Source organism: Prunus persica, chromosome G2 (genome assembly GCF_000346465.2).
Source record: "Prunus persica cultivar Lovell chromosome G2, Prunus_persica_NCBIv2, whole genome shotgun sequence".
Taxonomy (NCBI): domain Eukaryota; kingdom Viridiplantae; phylum Streptophyta; class Magnoliopsida; order Rosales; family Rosaceae; genus Prunus; species Prunus persica.
Genome location: NC_034010.1, coordinates 164620 through 186536, shown reverse-complemented (window position 1 = coordinate 186536; position 21917 = coordinate 164620). Strand labels below are relative to the sequence as shown.

Genomic DNA, 21917 nt, shown 5'->3' with positions numbered 1-21917 from the left:
CACCATCTAATCATGAGACAGCTTCAGCTAGAATGGGAATGTGCAGTAGCACAAGCCTAATTGAGAACAATTCAAGACTAACGATACAAATCTATCTGACTAGAAAGAGTTTTAAAAAACAACAAGACATCGGGAAACAATTGATTCACTTCAAGGTATAATGTAATGGAACATCCTATGAATTAGTGGCAACCACAATACTGACTCTACTATGGCCCTCCTTTCAAATGTAAGAAAATGAAAGAAATTGGCACCATCCCTTCAGTTTTTTCTTAACAAAATATCAAAGATAAATTCATAAATAAACCATCAAAACTGTATAAAATGTTTGTAAGACATGTACAATTACAAAATTATAAGTTCTCCTCAGAAACAGAGTTCTCTAAGTATCCATACACAAACAAGAAAACCAAAAGCTTAAACAGTTAGCTTATAGCAAAATCAATGTCCCCATTTCTCTAAACCACACCTGCTGGTGGTAGGTTCCCATCTTCACTCATTTCCCGCTTTCTTTTAAGCACACAATGATCAAGCACAAAACAGCAAACTTTTAAAGAACTCATATTACACCACATATGGTTCTACAGAAAACTCATCCATATCCAATATGCAAGCCCTAAACTTACTAAACAGAGTTATAAAAAAATATGTCAAATTAACAAGCATTATTCTGAAACAAAAAGTATGATATGGTTGGGAGTTTACAAGTTCAAAATGATATACACAGGTTAATTGTCTTACACTTTAGATATCATCTTCAACAAACAAAATAGATACCAATTAGACTTGTAAGAAGGTTAAATGCAATGGTCATAAAGACTCATACTAAGCCACCAAATACCAATCAATAACTGCTACAAAAACCATAATAAAACCATAATAAAACTAAAAATACAACAACACTAAAATGCCAACACAACATCACTACATTAGCAATACACTAGCAAAAAAACACAATACGACAGCAATAGCAACAGCAACACAACAGCAGTGCAAGCATCAGTCCACAAAGAACAAACCCATTCACTGTTTGAAACAAGGAATCATCATACTAAGATCATTTCAGAGAAACCCCAAAACCAATTCCGATGAAACCCCTAAACCAATTTCAGAGAAACCCCTAAACCTTCAACCAATTTCGAACAAACCCCTAAACTAATTTCAGAGAAACCCCTAAACCTTCAACCAATTTCGAACAAACCCCTCAACCAATTTCAGAGAAATGCATAAACCCTAAACCAACTTCAGAGAAACCCTTAAACTGTAAGAAAATGCCGATGAACAGTACCTGTCGCTGGGAGAGGAAGAGAGAAGAGAGAGTCGGAGCTGACGACGAGAGATTGAGAGCTGTGCGACCAGAGATTCAGAGCTGAGTGACGAGAGATGAGAGAGTCAGAGCAAAGCCACGGGAGAGTGAAGAGAAACAGAGTGGAGCCAAGAGAGAGAGCCGAGAGAGAACTTCAGCAAAACAGAGAGAATAAAATTTCAGCAAAAGTAATATGTGTGCAATAAGGGGACAATAAATATATATTTATAGGTTATAGTTCAAAATTTTTTAAAAAAGGGTGGTATTTTCAGTTACAATTATAAAAATGGTGGCATTTAGGGCTATTTCCTTATAAACAATGACATTAGATGTCAAATTATTGCATTTTGACTTTTGAGAAAGAAAAAAATGTTAAGTGGGTTGGGCTTGGGCCGTGCTTTAAGCGGGCTCGGGCCATGGGCCGGCCCGGTCCATTGGACGGCCCAGTCCATTGGACCTTATTTTTTCATCCTGGCCCGGCTTAAATTTTTGTGTTGTGCCCAGCATGGCCCATTAATATTAGTGCTCATGCCATGTCGTGCCTCATTTAAACAGGCTGGGCTCATGCTATGTTGGGCCGGCCTGTCCCATTTGACACCTGTTGAGACCCAAAAAATCCAAGACTAGGCCCAAATATATTCCTAGCCCAATGCATACCTTACCGGGAAGAAACCCGATTTGGGGACGCGGAAGTTCGTTATACACGCTGGCGCGAGTCATGATCCACGTGCCACACCAAGCAAATATGTAACCTGTCATGTTAAGAGTTGTAGCAAGTCTATAAAATACACAGGCTTTATGAACCCATGCTAATTATCTCGCCAAGCATTGTTTTGACTCGACCATAGCCCTTTACAATACGATGAAATTCGACCACGAGCATGCCAATTGACATACCGGGCCAAGCGGAAAACCCTTTATTTTACACCTAGCCACGCTACAAACTTAAGTGGGCCCAAGCCACACAAATGCCTGGGGCTTCCTGAGAAAGAGGTAACCCATTACCTTAGAAAATTGGCCCATCACCTTAGTGAAAATAGTCCACCACTTTAGAAAGTTGGCCCATCTTCTTAGTAGACTAGCTCATCACTTTAGGGAGTGGCCCAAGTGACTTAGAAAATATATGAAAGTCTCCAGCACATGGCTGGAGACAAAACCATGATGGACCACTTAAAAAACCAAAAGGTATTTGCGTGTACAGGCTGCTGGGAGTCTCCAACATATGGCCAAAGACAAACCCAACATAAGCCATCTGAAAAACCAAAGGATACTTGAGCAAAACGCCCTTTAGACCAACACCATTACCCACTCCTTTCTCCCACCAACTATTGTCATAAAATGAAGGCGAAAAGAAGGAGAAATGGTAGCCCAAAATAGGAGATGGTCACAGGGACAGCTACGGGAATGCTTTAGAGCCTCTAAAAATGTTGTCCTTATGTGTTTGGACCGAGGAGGATTTCCCTAAATGGGGATGAGTCAAAGGAAGAGAAGAGAAATGAAGGGGGACTTGGCTGATTATAGAGAAACCAGCTAGGGTTTCTTGGGAAGAAGCAGCTTCCAGAGCCTATAAAAAGGGGTATCTCTTACCCATCATCTAACCCACATCCAGAGAGAGCAAGCATCACCTCTCATCCCTGGAACCTTTCAATTTCGAGCCCTATTCCTCCATCTCTTCACATTTTCTCTTCTGGCAAGCCATTCCAGAGTCTAACGAAGCTTTCGTCAAGCTGCCGGAAAATTGCCACCCACTTCTCATCCTTTCTCTCTCTCTCTCTCTCTCTTTCTCTCCTCAACAAATTCTCTTGAAATTCCTTCTTCCTTTACATTGAACCCCTGTTTCTCATAAGAAATCTAAGCCATCTTTCTCTTTGATGAAAAACTCATGAATACTGAGCTTCCATGCCACAAGATTCTCAAGCCAAGCCATATATTTATCTGTAAGCAACTGTTGGTTTTGTTGTGAATGCGACCAAGGTGTTTCCTAAGTCTCCACAACCCTTTCGACGCATTCTTGGGGTCTGATTCTTGAACTCAAACATGGGGACAGATCCATCCATTTGCTCTTTATAGCAGCCCATGCCCATCTGTAGCTGCCGGAACGAAAAAGCCCCCGCATAAATTGGTAACTCTGCTAGGGATCAGACCGTTATCTTCACCAATGCCCCAAGGAAGAATGCTAAAAGCAATACCATGACTTCCTAATATGAGTTGGACAACGGAGACTCGGAGTCAAGATAAAATCCCTCCCGTAGAGAAGAAAAACATGCAAGTGAGGGAGCTTTCACCCTCACAAACCTCGTTGTAGCCATCCATGTTATGGGAGAAACTTAGAGGGAGATTGTGGACACTATCAAAGAGCTAAAAATTTCAGTTTCCAAGCCAAGCGACCCTCAAGAGGAGTTTATTGCTGTCGGAAAGGGGTCTGAACAAAAAGGGCCATCCTTTATCACTCATGAAGATGTCACTGCCATGCTGGAGAAGAAGCTAAGTTGAAGCCAAGAGGATTGGAAGTATGTTCCTCAGCCACTGTATCCGTTAAACTTACTTCAACAGCCGTATCCTAAAGGCTATGAGGCACCATGATTCGTTCTTTTCGACATGAAAGAAAGGGAGCCCGAAAAAGCATGTCAACCGCTTCATTGACGCTTTGGGACCACACACTAGTGAGCATAATCTCCTTCTCCGAGAGTTTTCAAAAAGACTTACCGATCGTGCTTATACGTGATACACAATATTGGCACCAGGCTCTATTCGCTTATGGGAATATTTGGTAGGCAGGTTCTATAAGAAGTACTTCCAACATGAGGAAAAAGTCACTACGACTCAACTCAACAACATCTACCAAAAGCATGGGGAAGACCCTGTGGACTTCGTGTGCCGATTCCGGGACCTGGCTCTAAACTGTTATGATGAGAAGGATGACGAAGCGCTTGTAGAGATATGCATAAGCGACATTCTAGCAGACTACAGAGTTTATCTAGAGAATATTGGCATTAGCCAATTTTCCCGACTGCTGGAAGTAGTGAGAAAAACAAGCATGTCGGTCAAGTTAACTTGGCAGGAAGCTTGGAGGGGTGAAGAGACAGAAGCACACCAGACATTAGATAAGGATGCCAAATCATCCAGTGACTACAATTCATGCAAAAGAAAAGACAGGGAGACGTATTTGACACTTCCGTGCAAAGATGATGAATTCTATACCATTCTTGATACAATGTTTGTTCATAGTGCAATCAAACCCCTCATGCCCTACAAAGTCCCTACTAGAGAGGAAAAATGTGATCCTAGGTACCACCGTTATCATAAGTTTGTGGGTCATCCAACCACCGCTTGTCAAACTTTAAGGAAGATCTTGCATGCCGAAATACATGATAGAACTCTTGAGCTACCCTTTAAGAGGCAAGCTATTAACGAAGACCCCTTCCCAAAACAAAGGGGGAAGGAGATCGCTGCTGTCATTACATGCTTTGATGACTTGCTTGACGACGTTGTATTGAGCCACCCATTGAAGAAGGACCCAAAGCCATCGGAGGCTATTTGGGAGCCTTGCAGAAACATGGAGAAAGCTTATTGGCGTAAATATTCAAAACCCTCAAGCTATAACACCCCATGGTCACTTGCTAATGGATGGGAGGATGGTTCTAGTAGCAAAGTATTCACATTGGGCATGCCAGAAGAATGTCACTCGAAGGCTTCCAACACATGCCAAATACATGCCAACCTAAGCCACAAGCTTTCAAGCTATTACAAGTCATGCACACTCATTGGCCCTTTCATACTTGGGGGGTTGATTTGGTTGGAGTATTCATCAATGCAAAGTGGCTCAAAGCCTTACTATTGCTGAGTTGCTTTTGCATCTATCCTTTTGTTTTTGGCGTTTCAAATTTATTTCAAAGATGAACTCCTGCTGTGTTTTCACCATATGCTTTCACAACTTTTGTAGAGTGCACCACCATTATAGCATGCCAAGGTGTAAGATGATATTTGCAATGAGAATGGAGTATTTTGGAAAAAGAAAAAAGCCTCTAGAATTCGAGTCCTTGCAATATTTGAAGAAAGTGCATGTGTTGGGGTGATGTGAAAGAAAAATCAAATCACATAAGGAAGGCCCTGTAAAAACAAACATAGAGGCAATGGGGCAAACACTTTTGTGATCCTATAAAAAAATTGGCAACATGTAACGCCCCTAGCATAACCCAACCTGTTAAAATCTAAAGCAATTTATGCATTGCATCAATTACAACCAGGTGAAGTGTACAAGACAAGCTGGAAATTATTATCTCAACGCATTCCAAATCCCAACAATTCATGCATTCCATCATTTCCAACCAAGCAAAGCGTACAAAATAGTCTGAGACGTAATATCTCAAGCATTCTAAATCTAAAGTCCTGGCAGAAAGTATATAGCAATGCTGTGTTTCAAGGTTCCAACAACATGAGCTTTAGACTCTCCAAAAAAAAAAAAGGGTTACAACATAAGCCCAAATGCAGCCAACTGTGCTAAAGATTGACACACCCTGCGGTTTCAAAAGGAAAAGCTATTAAGCATCGAGCCAGGCTACCCCCCACAACAAAGAAATGCGACCTGCAAGGCGAAATAAGGATAGGTATTCGAGAAAGATGGTGCTGGAAGATATAGCCTTACTTTAAAAAAAAAAAAAATTATAGATATCACGGTGCAGACAAGGAGAATTAGGTACCTCAACTATATCACGGTGCATGACTAAAAGAAGTGCAGAGAGATGATCCTTTCGATATTTTCACCAAGCACCCAGGACCATTATCAGTAGCTCATTTGTCAAGGAGAATGTCTCATAGTTTATTGCACTGGCTCTCCAATTCGTGTTCCTTAAGGCTCAATGCATTAACAGCAACTCTTGCTTAAGGGGATCAGGCATGCATCTTTATGCTATAAGCAACTCGTGCTCTAAAAACAGTACGTGCTATAACTTCTTCTAAGTATCAAGTAGGAAGTAGAAAAGAGGTCCTAATAAGACAAATGCTCAAACCTTTTCAGCACACTAATGTAAGGTCTTTGCAACCTTCAATCATTCGTAAAACATCTTCGGTAGTTAGGTATGTCAATTCACAATCGAACCACTCTGGACAGCCATTAATGATGCTGCAAGGTATTGAAAGAATGAAGAGGCCACCGAAAACATGCCTTTTTCTGTATAACACCTGGAAATGAGAGTAGCCTCCAAAGCTTACCGAGTGCCTCTGATAGAGTCTTGGCAAGTGTTTCTAAGCGATAAAGGTAGCCGTCCCTTCTTCAACCCATCATGCAAGGGAAAATAGGTCATTACACATACAGAGGTCATTGTGACTTATTACGTTAATCCCTGCAAGAATTGCCAACAAAGAATATACTGCAAAAAGGCAAAGCATAAAGCTAGTTCTCTATGTTAAAGACAAGTAATCTCCTACAAAGTCAAAAAAAAAAAAAAAAAAAAAAACTCACAACTCCAACAAGTAGAGAAAACTGCTTACCAAAAGAAGAGCTCAAATGCCCAAGTTACAGAGCTGGGTTCCAGCAGCAAGAAATGCACCACAAGGTTTTAGCACCTTCACCCTTCCTGTTCCAAAGAATTACAAGCCTACAATTACGGGAAAGGCACATCGTGTAAAGTTTAGCCTTTTTTGCAAGCGTAAGGAGGCCCATTGCACAATGAAGGAAATGAAAAAGGAGCAATCTATACTGGCAACTCTTCCGCACGATTTCGGCAAAGGCACCCTTCCAGCAGCTTGTGCGAAAACTGACCTAAACCATGCCTTTTTCAGCAACTATGTCATGGGTACGCTTGTTGCGGCGGCAACAAAGAGTGGGTATGTAAGGAAGTTTGGTGTTTGGTTGCCAAAACAAGAAAAGAAAAACCTCATGAGGATGAAGAACCTAACAAACCCCTCAAATGAGCAGGAAATACCTTGTTTCACGAAGGAATCCCCTTCAAATGATGGCCTCAGATGCACCAAGAAAGAAGGAATTGGGAATTTTGGAAGAAAGTCCGAACAGAGATAATCTCTTCCAGCAAGGGCAAGTGGGTTTTTTCATGTGGGGAATAAAGAAGTCGAGTTTGGCTTGAGCTCCCCTCCAGCGGCTGTAGACAGGTGGTTCTTCCTGATCTCACACTCTCTCTCTCACTCTGAGTTTGGTGGAGGAAGAAAAGGAAAAAGAGGATGAAGGGTGATGAGGAGAGGTTTACTCTGGTGCCGTGGTAAGGAGGGAGGAGAAGAATGAGGGAAATAATAAATGAAAAGGAAGAATGAGGAAGTGGTATATGGGAAACCGCAAATAACTGTTGGAGCTTATGAATTTGATTTTTGGGTCGAGTTTAATTATTCAGTCTATTCCAGCACTTATCCATGACCCTAATAATTAAGGGAGCTAATGTTGAGGCCCAAAAAATTCAAGGCTAGGCCCAAATTTATTCTTGGCCCAATGCGATACCTTACTGAGAAGAAACCCGATTTGGGCAAGCGAAAGTTTGTTATACACGCTCGCACGAGTCACGATGCATGTGTCAAGCTAAATAAATATGTAACATGTTACGCTAAGAGTTGTAGCAAGCCTATAAAATGCACAGGCTCTATGAACCCATGCTAATTGTCTGGCCAAGCGCCGTTTTGACTCGACCAGAGCCCTTTACAATACGATGAAATTCGAGCACGAGCATGCTAATCGACATGCCATGCCAAGTGGGAAACCCTTTATTTTACACCTAGCCACAATACTTGCTTAAGTGGGCCCAAGCCACGCAAATGCCTGGGGCTTATTGAGCGGGTTATGGTATGGATGGTTACGAGTATTCATGAGACCCATTGATGAGCCAAGAAGTGAAAGTTTTGGGCTGCTTGGGAGCCCAAAAACTCGAGCCCATTTCTTGAGCCCAAATATGTGGGTAAGCATGAAAGAGAGAAAATGGTAACCCATTACCTTAGAAAATTGGCCCATCACCTTAGTAAAAATAGTCTACCACTTTAGAAAGTTAGCCCATCCTCTTAGTAGACTAGCTCATCACTTTAAGGAATGGCCCAACTGACTTAGAAAATATGCTAAAGTCTCCACCATATGGCTGAGACAAAACCACGATGGACCACTTAAAAAATCAAAAGGTATTTGCATGTACAGGCTGCTGGGAGTCTCCAGCACATGGCCAAAGACAAACCCAACATAAGCCATCTGAAAAACCAAAGGATACTTAAGTAAAACGCCATTCAGACCAACACCATTACCTACTCATTTCTCCCACCAGCTATTATCATAAAATTAAGGAGAAAAGAAAGAGAAAGGGCATCCCAAAATAAGAGATGTCACAGGGAAAATTGCTGGAAGGCTCTAGAGCCTCCAAAAATCTTGTTCCTGTGTGTTTGGGCTAAGGAAGATTTCACCAAATGGGGATGAGTCAAAGGAAGAGAAGAGAAATTAAGGGGGAGACTTGGCTAATTGGGGAGAAACTTGCTAGGGTTTCTTGGGAAGAATGAGCTTCCAGCGCCTATAAAAATGGGCATCTTTTACCCGTCATCTAACCCACATCCAGATAAAGCAAGCATCATCTCTCATCCCTGGAACTCTTCAATTTTGAGCCATATTCCTCCATCTCTTCCCATCTTCTCTTCTGGCAAGCCATTCCAGAGCCTAACGAAGTTTTCGTCAAGCTGCCAGAAAATTACTCAAACCACCCACTTCTCCTCCCTTATCTCTTCCTCTCTCTCTCTCTCTCTCTCTCTCTCTCTCTCTCTCTCTCTCCTCAACAAATTCTCTTGAAATTCCTTCTTCCTTTACTTTGAACCCTTGTTTCTTATAGGAAATCCAAGCCCTCTCTATCTTTGATGCTAAACTCATGAATGCTTAGCTTCCATGCTACAAGCTTCTGAAGCCAAGCAATATATTTATTTGTAAGCAACTGTTGATTTCGTTGGTGAAGAAGACCAAGGTGTTTCCTAAGGCTCTACAACCTTTCGAAGCACTCTTAAGGTCTGTTTTTGAACTTAGACATTGGGGCAAATCCATCAATTTTCTCTTTACAGCAGCCCATGCCCATTAGTAGCTGCCGGAACGAAAAAGCCCCCACAAAACCTCTAGATCGAGGGAGGTTTCGCTATTCAGAAGAGATAGATGAGAGGATGAAATGGGTTTCGAGGAGCGATCGAAAAGCGTTGGGAGAGGAAGAGAACTGCGCTAGAGAGAGAGAGAGAGCTGAGAGAGAAAACAAAAAGTGAGAAAACAAAAAAAAGTTATGTGGCCAATAAGTGGGCAATAAGTAGGTATCTATAGGTTGTATTTACAAAATGTGTAGGTAAAGGTCGTATTTGCATATTAAGGGGGGTGCATTCAATTAAGATTTTAAAAGAGTTAAACGGAGTTATAAACTTTATAGAGTTCAGTAAATTTCAATTGATTTTTAAAAACTCCACATAAAGTTTGATTGAATTCCTAGATTGATTTTAATGGTGTTCGTTAGAGTTTTATCATAGATTTTAAAAGAGTTTATTAGAGTTCTAAAATATTTTTTTTTTGGGGGGCTGTTTATCGTTTTTCTAGATTTTCAAAAGAGAAAAGTACCTTTACAAAAATATTTTGTAAAGAACGTCCAAACCATATACATCCAAAGAAAATAAAAGAAGGGCATCTATTTTGTCCAAATGTGCAACCAAATAAGGATTTATGTCTGCATAGCCCTTATGCATCCAGTCGCTTCACTAATGTGAATAGGTTATACACAAGGGTGGGTTGGTTATATACTCTTATGTGCGTTCCTTCTTCAAACCTTTTGGTATGTATTGCCCCCTAACTATAGATCAGATCCACTATTTATGAAAAATACGCAAAACTAAAAACATAAAAGTAATTTCATGACCAAAAAAATGATAAGTAAACTATAATTTCATGACCTAATAATTCTAAATGCATGTAGAATTATAGTTTACTTATCATTTTTTTGGTCATGAAATTACTTTTATGTTTTTAGTTTCGCGTATTTTTCATAAATATGCATATATAAATCCTTATTTGGTTGCACATTTGAACAAAATAGATACCCTTCTTTTATTTTCTTCGGATGTATATGGTTTGGACGTTCTTTACAAAATGTTTTTGTAAAGGTACTTTTCTCTTTTGAAAATCTAGAAAAAAGATAAACAGCCCTAAAAAAAAAGAAAAAAAAAGAAAAAAATATTTTAGAACTCTAATAAACTCTTTTAAAATCTATGATAAAACTCTAACGAACACCATTAAAATCAATCTAGGAATTCAATCAAACTCTATGTAGAGTTTATAGAAATCAATTGAAATATATTGAACTCTATAAAGTTTATAACTCTGTTTAACTCTTTTAAAATCTTAATTGAATACACCCTCCCTTGTCAGAGCCTTTTGTATTTATACTTATCACTTTAATTTCTAATTTCTAACGAAATCGGGCAACTTATTAATTCCTTCAATAAATTACTTTTTGAATACACCTAAATTTTGTTTGATTTTTAAAAAGTTATAATTACATACACATAGATTTCGATGTATATTTTTAATATCAATCGAAATATGAATTGAATATACCCAAATTTTTACAAACTCTTTTAAAATATAAATTGAATACACTCAAACTTTTAAACTCTTTTAAAATCTTAATTGAATACACCCCTCTATTGGATTGCAGTGGCATTGAGCGGTATTTTCCTAAATTTTTTACCCTTTCTTTTATTTTGCCTCTAGCCCATTCGCATTGTACCTAAAATCCAAGCAATGGCTATTTGTGTAGAGTCTATTAGGTCCTTTCAACTGGGCAATGGCCGAACTTGGATCCAACCCACCACATGGGCTTCTTAAACCCTAATTGGCCTGCATATATAAACCCTAGTTAGAAAACCTGAACTGAGCCTGAACTTGGGGCAGAGGAAACCATTTGTGGCTCGTCTCAGGGACCCTAAGGACAGAGGCAACCTCCACGTCCTTCTCGCCCGTCATGGGTCGTATGCACAGTCATGGAAAGGGCATGTCCGCCTCAGCTTTGCCTTACAAGAGAAGTTCTCCTAGCTGGTTAAAGGTCACTGCTCCAGGTGTAAGTAAACGAAAAGCCCGAGATTTAATATTGAAGTATGTAATTGTCGATGTTAATTTGAGTGGGTTATGTCTGTGATTAAGGTTGAAGAGAACATCTGCAAGTTTGCAAAGAAGGGTATGACTCCATCTCAGATCGGTGTGATTCTTCGTGACTCTCATGGTATTGCTCAGGTCAAGAGCGTTACTGGAAGCAAGATCTTGCGTGTTCTTAAAGCTCATGGTATGCCTTTTAACTTGTAATTTTAATATTTTTCTGTATGAGTTTTGTTGCACTGTTACTCTGAAAATTATGTTAGAAGGTTTGGATGTGTAGTGGAACTTGTGGAATTGAAACCCATTTCTTCACTGAGCCCGATTACATAGGTGAAGATAAAGGAATAAGCACTAATTGATTGCTTACACTATTTTTCTGGATTTTAGCATGTGGTTTGGTCGTATGATTAGGCTAGCTGGATAAGACCGTCTCCAACCCAAGGGGTGGAAACTCAAATTTTGAGTTTTGAGTCCAAAAATCTTCTCCAACCCATATATTTTGGGGGGTGAAAATTTGAGAAATCTCGAATTTGGGGTGGAATTCCAATCCCATTAGGCCTTCTCCAACCCATGAGGGGCTAAACCTAAATTTCCCCCCTCCAAAAAGTGACTATTTGGGATTTGCCCGGACTCAAATTGTTTTTTCTTCCAACCCTATGGACTCAAATTTTAGGTTTGCAACTTTATTAAATTCTTTAAGAATGGTATAAGTCTAATTTTTTTATGGATAAATTTTCATCATTTAATCTTTTTAAATAACATTATAATGTAATTTTTTGAACAATTTGACCTAAAAGAAATTGAAATTCCATAAATTTAATTTTATTCCAAAAGTAAACACACAACATAAAAAAACACACAACATAATTGAAACACAAAATGATTATTGAAACAATTGTCGACCTCATTCACCATCTCCAAAGCTCCTCCAAAGGTGATTGATCAAATCATTTCGGGGACTCTGATGCATATGTGGAGGTCGAACTCTATTATGACGAATCATGTAATTAGAGAGAGTCTGCCTATCTTGGTGGTACTCATATGTAATGCTTGGCTCCATCATCAAATATAAAGGAAAAGATGGCCTTGCCATGGTTATCCATTGAAAACTTCAAATGATATGAAAAGTATGATAATGAAGAAGATGATGTGCTTGAAATGATATCAAAAGTATGAGAATGAAAGAGATTGATGAAATTGACAAAGGAAAAATAAATTGAGAAATAGAACAAATGTTTCTGGTAGATTAATTGAGAAATGAGCGAGTATTTATAGAGTTTGGAGTGAGTTTTGGGGTTGGATCTGATTTGGATTAATTTAAAATATTATTTTGACCGTTGGATTTAAATTTCAACCGTTGGATCTTTTTTTTTTACCGTTAAAATAGCTTAGATTTAATCTAGATTATTAATTTAAAGTTACTATTAGATTTTAAAAAAAAAAAAAAAATAGATTCTTCTTTTCCAACAGCTTTTTGAGCTAGAAATAGCCTATATGTGGGCCCAATTGATACTATTTGATTTTTTTTTTTTTAAAGGAGACAGCCAAAGCCCAACGGCTCTCTCCCCTAGTGTTGACATGTGGCCAATGCCACAGACAAGCCCATCAGAACATGTAACCGGCGTGGGTCCCACCATTTTTCAGAAGCACATGGGCTCTGCCACTTCAGCGTGGGGTTCAGTGAATAGTATTGGGTCCAGGCAATGCTTGGACTCATATTTGGGTCAGAATTTGGGTTTTCCCAATTCTTGGGTCATTTCTTTTTCTTGGGTTGGAAGAGGTTTGGGGGGATATTTTGGGTTTGAGTCCAAGGGTTGAAGATGGCCTTAGACCATCTTCAACCATGTTGGGGCTAAACTCAAATTTGCACCCTCCAAAATACAACTATTCATGTATTTTCAGGACTCAACTTTTTTTTCCCCGCCAACCTTGCAGACTCATAATTTTGAGTCCGCAATTTTATTAAATTGTTTAAGAATGATTAACCCCTAATTTTTTTTTTCTTGACATTATTTTTGTTTCAACATGCGTGAATTAATTTTCTAAACATTTTAAACTAAAAAAATTAAAATTCGAAAATATAATAGAATTTCACTTAAAAATAAAAACAAGTACAACACCATACGTATACTCGGAATAATTCGAACCCTTCATTGAAGTCATTGCCATAATTTTCTTCCATTTTTACTTTGACTTCATTGGATTCCTTTACCTTCATTCAATAAAAATAATTAAAAATAAAGATAAACAACAATTAGAAATAAAGATAAACGACAATTATAAATAAAAATAAAGAACAATTACAAATGAACATAAATTAATAGCCACTGTGGAGGGCTTGGATAATAGTCTATAGAGTTGTCTTCTGGATTGTAAGAGGAACTTGTATTCATCTAAGCCTCAATAATTTCATCTTGCTTATTCCCCTAATACTTCTTTTTTTGAGTAAATTTGGATAGGTCTATGGACATTATCCTCTGTTCATTAGCCTCCTTATCTTGTTGAATTTGATAGGCATGTTGCTCTTGTAGGAGCTTTAACTTTCACCTCCTATCCTTTTTTTGCCTCATTTCCTTGTTGAACCAATTTAAACAAGAACTTACCACTTTGGTTGAGATAACCTTCAACACCTTTCCCTTTCTTTCTTTCATCCTTCTGTTTATCTCTTCCCAACGGCCTTGGCGTGGGCATGACCACATCATCTTCATCTTCCTTCAAATTGACTGTATTGCCACTATGAGAAGAATCTTTGAATGTTTGTGGGAGATTCACATAGGTCGTTTCATTTTGGGCTATCTTTTAAGATTTGCCAAGCATGGTACATTGTTGGTTGATGATCTTGAACTGAGAAGCAATAGTTTGCGGTGATCGTACCCTGGCTCCACTCATGCCCGGATCATTTTCCAAAAAATTTGGTACACACGCAATCAGAATGAGTCATTTGACTGATTCGTGCCAATAGCCCCATCTTCAGAGATGGAAACCCACCCTTTGCACAATGCCTCATCTTCTTGTGGTTTTCAATTCACACCTCTTTGGGGTTTTGAGGCCATTCTCAACAAGAATGAAAATGTAGAATGAAAAATATGACAAAGGGAGAAAGGAAAAAAAAAGATTTTTGGTGGGTTATTTACCAAATTAATGTTTATTTATAGAGTGTGGAATAAAGTTTTTGGGGTTGGATTTGATTTAGATTAATTATAAATATTATTTTGACCGTTTGGTTTAAATTTGAGTCGTTGGATGTGAAATTTTACCGTTGAGATTGCCTGAAATGAATCATAATCGTTGATTTTATAGCTGTTGGAATATATATATATATATAAAGCATATCAGATTTTTTGAAAAAGTAGTCGTTGACGATCAATTAATGAAATGGGAATATGCTTTTTCGCACAAATTGGCTGCCAAAACAGAAACTGTCAGCGAGCCCAGCAAATTTGGTCATCACGTGGGCTTTTAGCCGTAATATAAAAAAAATTTAAAAAAAAGCTGATTTTGGGCCCACAATAATTGGTCCATGCAATAAGACCATCTCAAACCTAAGGGTGGAAACTCAAATTTTGAGTTTTGAGTCAAAAAATCTTCTCAAACCCATGTATTTTTGGGTGGTGAAAATTTGAGAAATCTCAAATTTGGGGTGGAATTCTAGTCCCATTATTGCTTGGACTGATAATTTTGTGCGCCCACAATTTGCATTTTTTTTTTGTTGTTTTTAATTTTGAATGGAAGCCCACATGATGACCAAATTTGCTAGGTCCGCTGAAAGTTTCTGTTTGGGCTGCCACTTTGCGAAAAAACATATTCCCATTTCATTAATTGATGGCCAACGGCTATTTTTTCAAAAAATATGATATGCTTTATATATATATTCCAACAGCTATAAAATCAACGATTATGATTCATTTTAGGCAATCTCAACGGTAAAATTTCACATCCAACGGTCGAAATAATATTTATAATTAATCTAAATCAGATCCAACCCCAAAACTTATTTCAAACTCTATAAATAGCCATTCATTTGGTAAACAATCCACTGAAAATTATTTTTTTCATTTCTCCTTTTGTTATAATTTTTCATTCTTGTTGAGAATGGCCCCAAAGAGGCATTGTGCAGAGGGTGGGTTTCCATCTCTGAAGATGGGGCTATTGGCATGAATCAGTCAAATGACTCGTTTTGGTTGTGTGTGTACCAAATTTTTTTGGAAAATGATCTGGTCATGAGCGGGGTACAATCACCGCAAGCTATTGCTTCTCGGTTCAAGATCATCAACCAACCATGTTCTCTTTGGAAGGCATGTATATGACAAAGGCTAATGCAAGGCATGTGAGTGGCTCCAATAGATGTGGTGAGTACTCATTTTTTTCAATACTTAAATTTATAGTTTTAATTGTTTTCAATTATTAACTTGATTTTTCTTTTATTTCATGGGTAGGATATGAATGCAAAAACATTTTTCTTGAATGATAATAAACTTCCGAATAGGCCTTTCAAGTTGTATCATGCTTGGCAAATCGTATGGTGTTGTACTTATTTTCAAGTGAAATTCTATTATGTTTTGAAATTTTAATTTTTTTTAGGTTAAAATGTTTAGAAAATTAAATCATGAGTGTTGAAACAAAAAAATAAAATTAGGGGTTAATTATTCTTAAACAATTTAATAAAGTTGCGGACTCAAATTATAAGTCTGCAAGGTTGGAGGAAAAAAAAAATTTGAGTAACGAAAATACATGAATAGTTGTATTTTGGAGGGTGGAAATTTGAGTTGCCTCAACATGGTTGGAGATGGTCTAAGGCTAGCTCCAACCCTTGGACTCAAATCCAAAATATCCCCCCAACCCAAGAAAATAAAGGACCCAAAATTTGGGTTCAAGTATTGCCTGGACTCAATACTATTCACTGGATCCCACGTTGAGGTGGTAGAGCCCATGTGCTTCTAAAAAATGGTGGGATCCGCGCTGGTTACATGTTCTGATGGGCTTGTCTGTGGCATGGGCCACGTGTCAACATTAGGGTTGAGAGCTGTTGGGCTTTGGTCGTCTCCTTTTTATTTTATTTTTATAATTCAAATAGTATCGATTGGGCCCACATGTTGGCTGTCTCCAGCTCAAAGAGTTGTTGGAAAAGAAGAATCAGTTTTTTTTAAATTAAAAAAAAAATCTAGTAGTAACTTTAAATTAACGATCTAGATTAAATCTAAGCTATTTTAACAGTAAAAAAAAAGATCAAATGGCTAAAATTTAAAGCCAACAGTCAAAATAATATTTTAAATTAATTCAAATTAGATTCAACTCCAAACTCTATAAATACTCACTTATATCTCAATTAATCTACCAAAAACATTTGTTCTATTTCTCAATTTATTTTTCCTTTGTCAATTTCATCAATCTCTTTCATTCTCATGCTTTTGATATCATTTCAAGCACATCATCTTCTTCATTCTCATACTTTTCATATGATTTGAAGTTTTCAATGGATAATCGTGGCAATGCCATCTTTTCCTTTATGTTTGGTGATGGAGTCAAGCATTACATATGAGTACCACAAAGATAGGCAGACTCTCTCTGATTACATGATTCGTCATAATAAAGTTCAATCTCCACATGTGCATCAGAGTCTCCGAAATGATTTGATCAACCACCTTTGGAGGAGCTTTGGAGTGGTGAATGTGGTCAACAATTGTTTCAATCCTCATTTTGTGTATTTTTTTAATGTTGTGTGTTTACTTTTGGAATAAAATTAAATTTATGAAATTTCAATTTTTTTAAGGTCAAATTGTTCAAAAAAATAAATTATGATGTTATTTAAAAAGATTAAATGAAGAAAAGTTATCCATAAAAAAAAAAAAAATTAGACTTAAACAATTTAATTAAGTTGCGGACCTAAAATTTGAGTCCGTAGGGTTGGGAGAAAAAACAATTTGAGTCCGGGCAAAACCCAAATAGTCACTCTTTGAAGAGGAAAAATTTAGGTTTATAGCCCCTCATGGGTCGGAGAAGGCCTAAGATGACCTTTCGGTCTTCATTTTGTATGTTTCATGTTCTCTCAAAACTTAAAGGAGTGTGTTTTTGTTCTCAAACAAGTCTCTCGAGCTGTCCTTTCTAGTTTCTTCCGTACTACCCAAATGACAGCCTACGTTTTTGTTTTTTTATAAATAAAATATTTATATATTAAAAGAAAAAACATAATTTCCTTTTGTTGTTGGCTGGTAGGTCTTGCTCCTGAAATTCCTGAGGATCTATACCATCTTATCAAGAAGGCAGTGTCAATTAGGAAGCATTTGGAGAGGAATAGGAAGGATAAGGATTCAAAGTTTCGGTTGATTTTGGTTGAGAGCAGGATTCACAGGCTTTCTCGTTACTACAAGAAAACGAAAAAGCTTCCTCCTGTCTGGAAATAGTAAGAATTCTTTATCATTTTTTTTGCGTCTTCATTTTTATGGTTCTGGAAATACTAACCATTCTTTATCTAGTTACTATATTATTATATTGCTTGCCTTCGTCCTCTTCAAAAAAAAAAAAAAAAAATTATTGCTTGCCTTGTTGCTTTGCATATGTAAGGAAGTAGAACAAATAGGGTTCTTTGTTTATCAACTGCCGAGTTGTATCTGAATCTGATGGGGCAAAATATACCATTCTAACTTGTTTTGGGGCTTACTTAGTAAAATACGGAATGAGAAAAGTACGAATATAACACGTACATGTTTTATTCGGCAAAATTTTGGCAAGATACAATTGAAAAGTTCGCCCACTATATAATATTATTTCTATTCAATAATGTGTGAAAAATAAGTGAATTTTGTCTGTATTATTTAAAATTTTGTAAAAAAAATGTGAAAAATATGTACGTACGTGTATAATAGTATATTGTACGTTTGTTTTTAAAAAAACGTGTATTTTACCGATTCTTTAAGACGTGTATAATACGAGTATTAAATGGGAAAATGCTAGCTGAAATCGGTATATCACACAAGCATAAGCCTGAGTATTCTCAGTTTGTATATTTTTGGTCAGAACATATGTGAGAGCCCCACAATTGAAAAAGGGCTTCAACTTAATGTTGTAGAGCATCTAATTAAGCAGATGTTTTGTCTCATTTATGTGTATGTGCCGCCGATGTTTAGATTCATTCCTGACATATTTGTTCTCTGTTTCTGTACGATAATGCTGTGAACCCTGTTCTGTTTTACAGCGAGTTATAATACGAGTATTAAATGGGAAAATGCTAGCTGAAATCGGTATATCACACAAGCATAAGCCTGAGTATTCTCAGTTTGTATATTTTTGGTCAGAACATATGTGAGAGCCCCACAATTGAAAAAGGGCTTCAACTTAATGTTGTAGAGCATCTAATTAAGCAGATGTTTTGTCTCATTTATGTGTATGTGCCGCCGATGTTTAGATTCATTCCTGACATATTTGTTCTCTGTTTCTGTACGATAATGCTGTGAACCCTGTTCTGTTTTACAGCGAGTCAACCACTGCCAGCACTTTGGTTGCTTAGGTTGGGCAAGCAAGACGGAAGTTTTTGGTATTCTTTACATGGAAGGACAGAGAAACCTAGATATTGTAGTTTGCTTTTGTGCTCTTTGGATTTTGTATCAGCTTTTGCATTTTTATCCCTCATTTCTATATCACATGATGCAATTGGTTGTTGTGTTCTCTAAAAATAGGACTACTTATTTTGGTTTGAGTAATGCTACACTTATCACATTTTCATCCCACATTTCTAGACCACATGATGTATCATGTCCATATCATATACCACATTAATTAAATCAATGAAGTGTATTTTAAAAAAGAAAGTTTAATTAATGGTTTTTTTAGAAGTGTTAATAAATTATAAAAGAAAAGAAAATGTTACATAATTTTAATTGATGTGATTGTCCGTTGCGTTATACAAATGTTGTGAGTAGCATTATTCTTCTCGTTTTAATTTTAAAGAAATTCAATATGAAAAATTGTTAGATTAATGAAAAGTTTCAATTCTTAATAAATTCAACATATGTTGTGAGAGTAGCAGTAGTTAACAAATCCAGTTAAATGCCCCAATTTTGTCAGTTTAATTAAAAAAATATTTAACTTAAATAAAAATGTAATATTTTAATATTTTTTAAATTTAAAAAAAAAAAAAAACCTCTAACAAAGGGAAAAGCCTTGAATTTGGCATGTATGTGAACCCAAGAACCTTCTTGTTTTAGCCATTGTTGTTATTACGGATCAGAGGTTCAAAATTGTAGAGTTCAACTTCTCCAAATTCTATGGTAAGAATGCCGAGATATGAATATATGATTCAAATGCTTATTCTACCTGAAACGCCATTGGACGAAGGCAATGACAGCTGTGGATGAGTTCCAAGATTTTGTGAATAAATCAATGAAAATATTAGGAGTGGGCATTTAAACTGGAAAATCGTAAAATTGAGTTGATTGGGTCGAACAAAAAAATTCAGGAAACCCAAAAATAGGATTGGACTAGTTTGGTTTGGTTTCAGTTTCGGTTCTTGTAGTGAAAAAATCAGACCAGGGCAAACCAGGGGGCAGATGTGTATTTTTTTAAATTTTTAAATAAAATATTGGCTTATTTAGTGTTTCACATCCTAAAACTCGAGCTCGCTCTCACTTAACCACCCGGAACTCAAATTTCTTCATTTCACCCCCTCATTCTCCCACTCTGTCTCAAATGTTAACACCTCCCTTCAATGCCGTCTCATTTTCCTATTAAATGACCTCTCTCTCTCTCTCTCTCTCTCTCTGCCTCTTTCTTCTCTCTTATCCCCTTCCCAGACTAGCGCACCTCCGTCGCACCCACCCCTTCCCTCCCTCTGCCTCTCTCTATATCTCTCTTTATCTCTCTCACTCTCTATGCCTCTCTCTTCTCTCCTCTCCCCTCCCCAAACCCAACCCTCACCCTAAACCCAACCCTCCATGGAATTACTCAACACAACCAAACCACCACAATTCAAATTTAAAAAAAAAAAAACAATTATCTTCAACAACAACTCCTTATCTTCTCTCTCGACAGAGATAGTGAGAGTGAGAGTGAGAGAAAGAGGCACAAAGGAGAAAGAAGATGGGAGGGGGTGGGGTGTGATAGGGGTTGTGGAGGGGAGAGAAGAGAGAGGTAGAGAAAGCGGGAGAGAGAGGGAGAAGAGTGGTAGAGGGAGAGGTGGGGTGAGGTGCGATGGATGAGCGTTGGGAATAAGGTTTGAGGATGGGATGAGAGAGAGAGAGATAGAGAGAGAGAGAGAAAGGCAATAGAAGATAGAAGATAGATGGGCTAAAATTACTAGAATGCCCGTGCCACCCCAGGACACTTAACAGTTTTATGGATGGAAATGGACAGAAATGTTAAAGTGAGAAAATTTCAGCAATTTTTAGAGATTCAAGGGGTAAGTGAGGAAATTTGAGTTCCAGGTGGTTAAGTGAAAGCAAGATTGAGCTCCAGATGGTGAATAATAAATCAGCCAAAAATATTTAGGAAAATAGCTCTAAATGCCACCCTTTTTATAATTTTAACTGAAAATACCACCCTTTTTATAATTTTAACTGAAAATACCACCCCTCCCCAATTTTTTTGCAACTATCACCTATAAATATGTATATTTATTGTCCACTTATTGCACACATATCACATTTGCTAAATTTTGTTCTCTCTCAGCTCCCTATTCTCTCTCTCTCTCTCTCTCTCTCTCTCTCTCTCTCTCTCTCTCTCTCTCTCTCTCTCTCTCTCTCTCTCTCTCTCTCTCCTTATTTGCTCTCTCGCGCAGCTCTTTCTCGCTCTCTCTTCTGAATTGCGAAACCCTCTTTCAACCCTTTCTTTTAGGTATGTCTTCTGAATAGCTGCTTGCAACCTTGAAGATCTGCTGGATCGCGGACCTCAAATAGGTAGTATTGATGGTTATTTTCTTAATATCTGTGGGATTCTATGAAATTGATTTTATTTTGATTGCTTGGGTTTCTGTTAATTTGGTTTTGGCTTTAATTGCTTTCAGTTGGATTTTTTGAATCTTCATGCTCATCCATCTGGGTTTTTACCAATTGCATTTAGATTGCTCTGGATATGTGAATCTTGAAACTTGATATTTTTCATTTGATGTAGTAGATTTGTATAGTGTGATTGTGATGAATCCTTGTTCACTGCTGTGTTAGTGTTGTATGGTTGTTGTGTTCCTGTTATTTTGTTGTCGTATTGTTGTTAAGTTGTTGTTAGGTTGCTATTACATTGTTGTTATGTTGCCTTCTAAATACGCTTGGGCTGCGTCGTGAATTGTGTTAATGAAATGTTGTTTTGTCATGGTCAGAAATGGAGACAATTGTTATTCTGGTTTGCTACAATGAAAAATGGGTAACCTCAAAGAAGATGTGCAAATACGAAGGGAGTGACTCAAAAGGCTTAATAGTTCCACGGACCATCACATTTGCTGAACTGTTGGATCGTGTGCATCAGATTGGTAATAGAAACAATAGGGAAGACAAAGTTTGCTTAAAGATCTCAGTTTTGGTGGCCTCGAATGAG

The 21917-nt window shown here is 37.5% G+C and overlaps 1 protein-coding gene across 1 annotated transcript; it reads left to right on the top strand.

The window, feature by feature from the left end:
• LOC18785184 (40S ribosomal protein S13-2) lies at window positions 11169-19125 on the top strand. The gene is made up of 4 exons (XM_020558520.1): window positions 11169-11364; window positions 11448-11586; window positions 17613-17799; window positions 18870-19125. The coding sequence occupies exons 1-4, from the start codon at window positions 11269-11271 to the stop codon at window positions 18901-18903; spliced, it is 456 nt and encodes a 151-aa protein (XP_020414109.1). The 5' UTR covers window positions 11169-11268; the 3' UTR covers window positions 18904-19125.